The 6,166-nt window shown below is 58.6% G+C and overlaps 1 protein-coding gene across 1 annotated transcript; it reads right to left on the reverse strand.

Moving 5' to 3' along the window:
- On the reverse strand, positions 1-3,560 carry GP1BA (glycoprotein Ib platelet subunit alpha). The gene is made up of 2 exons (XM_009945525.2): positions 3,436-3,560; positions 1-2,436 (listed from the first exon to the last, which is right to left on the reverse strand). The coding sequence occupies exon 2, from the start codon at positions 2,431-2,433 to the stop codon at positions 313-315; it is 2,121 nt and encodes a 706-aa protein (XP_009943827.2). The 5' UTR covers positions 2,434-2,436; positions 3,436-3,560; the 3' UTR covers positions 1-312.
- Between the last annotated feature and the right edge of the window lie 2,606 nt (positions 3,561-6,166).

A 6,166-nucleotide genomic window follows, 5' to 3' on the forward strand; every position in this document is an offset into this window, starting at 1 on the left:
GTGATGAACAACTTGGCACCGAGTGGAAAGCACAGCGCATCATTTGAGCAGAAGCAGTCGGGACAATACTCACCCCGAAACCTGGCAGTATCAGCCCCAAACTGTCACTGACCAGTTCAGGATGTCTTCTCTCCCTGCCAAGTATCTAGATTAATTATTTCAGATCTAGAAACCTCAGGGTGTAGGAGAGTGAGACGAGAGGAAGGAGCTGGGTGGCTTCCTGCTGGGCAAGCAGATCTTTCTCCTGTAAAACAAGGGTAGGTGAAGTGGAGCCGTGACCCTCCATCTCTTTCCCTGAGCATGCAGAAGCAGTTACAACGTGTTGCCAGCATATTTCACTCTGACATCACCGATGGCCCGGACACCCCTGTCCAGGCTGTAAGCCGAAGGCATCCTCAGGGACCTGAGGTTTGGGACCGTCAGCTTCCTGGAGAAAGACTTGAACGAAGTGTTCAGAGGATTATGGTGGACCCACAGCTCCTTTGTGGTGCAGAAGGAGGAACTTGCAGGAGGACTGCACTGTAGCCCCAGGTCTTTAATAGTGCAGTAGGTGACCTCAGGGCACAACTCTACTTCCTTGATGGTACAGAATGTGGGGCGCTGGAGGGGGCTGTTGAAGCTGCTGAGATGGATTGCAGGGCTTCCTGGTGACTCCCCCATCCTCAGCAGCGGCCACTGCACCGCTTGGGTCTGCAGGGACTTGCGCCAGGAGGGCCGTCCCACCAGACACATCCACACCAGCCAGCCTGCTAGAGCGAGTGTGGCCAGGACCAGCAGAACCAAAGAGGCCAGGTAGAGCACCCAGTGCAACAGGCAGCAATGCCTCAGCACCCACTGCCCCCACTGAGGACCCTCCCCACCTGCCCGCGAGCGCAGCATGGGTACGACCATCTCTGAGGGGGAGCAGGGGCAGTGGGGGAGAGGTGCCGGTGGAGGGGAAGGCGCAGGCTGGGTGAAGCGTGTGGTGTCCAGGGGAGCTGGCGGCGTTGGGGCACCAGTGGAAAGCATGGTGGTGGAGACAATCGGTGTGGTCGTCGTTGGAGGAGATGAAGAGCTGGCAATGGAAGAGGCCTCGAGCATGGCAGTAGAAGGCACTGCCGTGGAGGCGGTGGAAAACACACCAGTGGACACCTGGAGAGTGGAATGGGTGTTGGTAGTGCTGGTGGCAAGGGTGGTTTGCGGATGGCTGCTGGTGGTGGGAGGTCTGGTACTCGTAGCGGTTGGCGGTGAGGTGGTGGAGACGAGGGTGGTGTGTCTGTGCGGGGTGCTGTCGGGAGCCACAGTGACAACGGCAGTGGGTCTGATGGTGGGACAGGCTAGCGCAGGGCTGCTGCTGGTGGGAGCGCTGGTGCTTGCAGGCGTTGCAAGCGAAGTGCTTGGAGCAAGAGTGGAGCTACAAGGGGTGGTGAGGGGAGGCCAGGTAACAGCACTGGGCGTGGCAGTGTGCTCTTTGGGGATGGACAGATGTGGAGAGAAGGTGGCCATGGGAGCTTTTGCCATTGTTTCTTCCCCGTCACCGTATTCATCCTCTTCCTCCTCATCCGTGTCCCCCACATTGCCACAGTTGGGCTTGAAGTTGATGATGGGCCTCAGCAAATGCTCAGGGGGGCTGTGGCACACCACCTTCTCAGGGGCGACCTCCACCTTTGTCTTCTCCAGGCCCCGCTCCGGCTGATAGACACTGTCGCTGTTCTGCAGGATCCACTTCCGCAGGTAGAGCAGGTCGCAGTCGCAGTGCCAGGGGTTCTCAGTGAGGAAGACGTATGCGAAGAAGTGCCCCTCAGGGAAGAAGCCGGTAGGCAGGGTCCGCAGGCGGTTCCCCGAGAGCCAGAAGGTCTCCAGCTTTCCCAGATCCTGCAGCAGCTCCTTGGGGAGCTCCTCCAGGAGGTTGTCCGAGAGGTCCAAGTCCTTGAGTGCCTCCAGCCCTGCAAATGCCTCCTGGGGCAGCGTCCGCAGCCGGTTCCCTCGCAGGTCCAGGTCCTGCAGCCCTGGCACAGCACGGAAAGCCCCTGGGGCCAGCGTGTCCAGGCTGTTGTGGGCCACGGCCAGGCGGGTGAGCTTGGGCAGGCCCTGCAGCGCAGGCAGGGCCCCCAGCGCGTTGCGGGAGAGGATCAGCTCCCTCAGGGACGGCAGCTGGGGCCCGGTGTGCAGAGCCACCAGCTCGTTGTCAGCCAGGTCGAGGTCCTGCAGCTGGGCGAGGGGCAGGAAGGCGGCGGTGGAGAGGGATGCCAGGCGGTTGGCGTTGAGCAGCAGGATGCCCGTGTCGGCGGGCAGGTCCGGGGGCACCGCGCTGAGAGCCTGCCCTGAGCAGTTCGCCTCCAGGAGGTCCTTGACCTTGTTCATCTCCAACGAGCACGGCTGGCCTGGGTTGGTAGCACTGGCTGGGGGCAGCAGGGCCAGGAGGATGAGCGGGAGCAGGGCAAGGACCCGCATGGCCTGGAGGGGAGAGCCGAGAGGCGTGGGCACAGACAGACACGCACTTACACGTCACCGTTCTTCCTCACAAGCATCGTTCGCAACAGAGCTGGCATCCCCCACCAGACCCTCTGGGACCCTCTGAGCCCTGCAGCTCCCTGCTGGGAGTTTGGAAGGGAGAGGAAAGTCCCACACCTATTGCCAGCACCCACCCCGTCATCTCGTCCTTGGAGGGCAGCAGGCTCAGCAAGGAGACACCATCTCTCCCCTTCTGTTTGCCTCATCCTCTGCCATGGGAGGGAGAACCTGGTTCAGGAACCTCCTCATGGCGTTGCCTCCTGCGTTGGGGTGGCATCGCTGTCCTCACCACTGCAAAAGCAGCGGCTCTGCCGCACTCACGTTCCTGCATACCCATGCCCATGCCAGCCCGGAGAAGCCGCGGGCTGGAAGAGCCTCCCTGAACACGCTCCTCCCCAGCGCCAGCTGATCCCTCTGCGTGGTTTGGGTTCACAAGTTAGGAGCATGAATTGCATGAAAGATCTTCCCACACCGAGACGTGGCTACCCTGAGTGCCCGGCCCCCGACGGACACTGCTTCCCTGGGACTCACCCATGGACCCTCCGGCGTTTGCTCTCCGGCCGCCTTGCGTCCCTCCTGCCAGGCTGCTCTGCCTGGGCTGCCCAGGCTCGCTATCAGCACGCACAGCTGTGGGCTGGGAGCTGCGGCTTCCTGACCAGCCAAACCCATCTCCTGTCCTTCAGCACGGCCCTCACTTCAGCTGCTGCACCATCTCCTTGGACAAGTCTCCACCAGAGACCGGCTCCATAATTTCTTGCTTGTGTGCAGCGAAGGAGGGAGGGTTGCACCCGGGAGGGGCCCTTGCATGTCCCCCCGAGCTGCACCTTTCTAGGTCAAGGCAGCTCTTTCTCAGCACCGTCTGGGCTTCGACCCTTGAGGCATCTCAACCTGGCGACTGCAGCCTAGCTGGCATACCAGAGAGGAGCAGTTCTTGCACGTTACCTCAGCTAGTTGTTCGTGGTGTAGGCGAGGGATCCTTTCCTTACGGCTGCCAGGAAAACCGGGGATGGCTCTTCTGGAGAACTGCGAGGCAGCTTTAACGTCGGCGGGAGAAGCCGCAGCACAGAGCGGGCGAGTAGATTAGAGGAAGGAGCTTGGCTTCTCAGTTCCTCCTGGTGTCTGTTCCTGGAGCCGAGCTGTCTCCGCTTCCCTGGCCCATAGGTCACTGCAGAGCGTCTTGGACTGTTGGGCACCAAAAGCTGCAACGGGGGATGCTACAGAGGAGGCGAGACACTGGTTTCCTACTGGTTTTTCCATTGGATTGTGGTGGGTCAACCCCAGCCAGCAGCTAAGCACCCACCAGCGACTCGCCCAGTGCCTCTATAGCAGGATGGGGGAGAGAACAGGAAAAGAAGAAATGAGAAAAAAAAACATTCACAGGTCAAGATAAAGGTAGTTTAATGAGTGAAGGAAAGAGAGAGGGAGAAAAAAAAGTGATGCCAAAGCGTTCGCTTCCCACCTCCCACCAGCAGATCAGTGCCCACCCAGTCCTCACGCGATGGTACCTGGGACAAACTCCCCGCCCCACAGTTTTGTTGCTGAGGATGACGCTCCGTGGTATGGAAGATCCCTCCGGCCCATTGGGGTCAGCTGTGTCTCCTGAGCCCCCCCAGCTTCTCCCGCACCCCCAGCCCCTCGCTGCAGGGGCATTTTGGTTCAGCTTGTAGTGAGAGGGCTGGAGGCAGCAGCAGAGGAGGAACTTGGGGAGAGGTTTTTTGGCTCTGCATCAGCGATTTCTGACAGAAAGCAGGGGTAGGAAGGGAGAGAGCAAACGTAACCCTGGCCTGCTCCCAGAGTCCCCAGGGTTGAGCCTGCATGTGGTTTCCCCTCCTCCACAACACTACTCACACTCACCCCACGATACCACCAGTTGGTCTTCCGTGCCACGGCCCCATGTTCTCAACCCACAGCCCTTATGTTGCTGGTGCCTCTCTGTCTCCGTTTTCCAGGTGGATGAACGCACCAGCATACCTTGAACTTTCAAAAGGTCCTTCACCCCACCTGCTTCGCTCCCTGAAGGAGAAGGAGAAGAAGACCCAAGCAGGCCACTGCGATGAGCCTTGCTGAAGGGGAAGGGGCACGCTGTACCGGAGGAAAGGGGTGCACAGGTCAGGAGTCCTCTGCAGGCACACTCTGCTCACGGCTGGTTATGAGCAGTGAGGAGGAGACCAGGAGAGATCCTGGAGTCCAGACATCCAGATGGGGAGAGCAAAGGAGCAGGGATGGTATTGTCTTGCTCAACCTGCTTCCCTCAGGTGAAGACAAGAGGAAGATGAGGGTTACATCAGCCATCCTGCTAGCAACGATGCTTTTGCCCCACATTTGCAGTCCACTCTTTCATTTTTATCCTAGGGTCACCTTTTTCTCCAGCCGATCAGCTTTCTCCCCAGCTCCAGAGCCTTCCCAGACCAGAGCTTCCCACACCCTGGGATCGATCTCCCATGAGCAGATCCTCAACCTTGATTTCACCTGCAGACTATTTCAAGCAGGTGTTTGGAGGGAACAAGGTGACCCAGGCTGTTTCCCACTTCCTTTAGCACCTCACCGACACCGTATGTGACTGGGAAATAGGAAGAAGAACATAAGGTGATGGTGCCCGAGGGTCTCAGAAACATGCAACTGCATCACCCCTGCCTTGAGAAGCATGGTGCTCCTCCTCCAGTGCAGAAAGCAAGGTCTGTGTCTTCACCTTCCCACCAGCCTTCTTTAGGGACACGACCATCTAACCACTCTTTGAGCAGCAGGGGCTACCCGTCCCCGTGGACTTGTGACACTGTTCACAGGGACTTTGGAGCACTCTGCCACTGGGTCCTTGGACAAGCCCCGCAACTACTGCAGGCCTTACAGCTGATTTGGCATCTGCTGCATCATGCGGGCTTGTGCACAGCAAGGAACGAAGCCGAGACATGACCACCAGCCTCTGAGACCATTACTCCTGAGGGCTGGGCAGGCCTGGAGAGAAAGGTGAAAGCCCTAATAGCATCTCCGAGCTGTTCCCTGAGGGTCCTCCATGGTGGGAGGATGGAGCTGCCCTGGGCTGAGCACAAACAGACCTACCCTGGCACACACACAAGTAGATCCTCTTGCATTTCTGAGAAGCCCATGAATTCAGCAGTAATGGTGAAGCCTTCGCTTGGGAAGGTCCATGCTTGCTGGACATCAGCTGAATGGAGGATCTGGTGCTAAAGCACATCTGGCCTCAGCGGAAGCACATAACTTCTGTCCTCCCCTTGCAGGTGGCAGTTTCCACTACAGAAAAATAATCTGGAGTTGCCTGAATACATGACTCAACAGGAGATGCCCTTCTTCAGAGGAATTTTTGGTTTCTCCAGCTCCCTTTCAGCCCACAGGGGACATTCTGAGCCTGCTCCAGGCTCCTTAGCACTGTAAGCAAAAGCAGCTTTTCCTCCCCCACAATGAGTGACCGAAGGTGGGATCCATCTCGCAGCGTTAGATGTCTCCAGGTCATGGATGACCTCATCACCTGGGCTTGTGCTGCAGGCAGACGTGGGGACAAGCACAGGGACAAGTCCAGCCATAGACCAAGCCCAACGACGTGCCTTCACTATCTCCTGCATTTTCCCAAAAGTACTTGCAACTCCCCCCAGGCTGAAAGGAGGTGGAGACAACGCCTCAGACACAGGCGCTGGGTGCTGACACACACACAGACGAA

Source organism: Opisthocomus hoazin, chromosome 27 (genome assembly GCF_030867145.1).
Source record: "Opisthocomus hoazin isolate bOpiHoa1 chromosome 27, bOpiHoa1.hap1, whole genome shotgun sequence".
Taxonomy (NCBI): Eukaryota; Metazoa; Chordata; class Aves; order Opisthocomiformes; family Opisthocomidae; genus Opisthocomus; species Opisthocomus hoazin.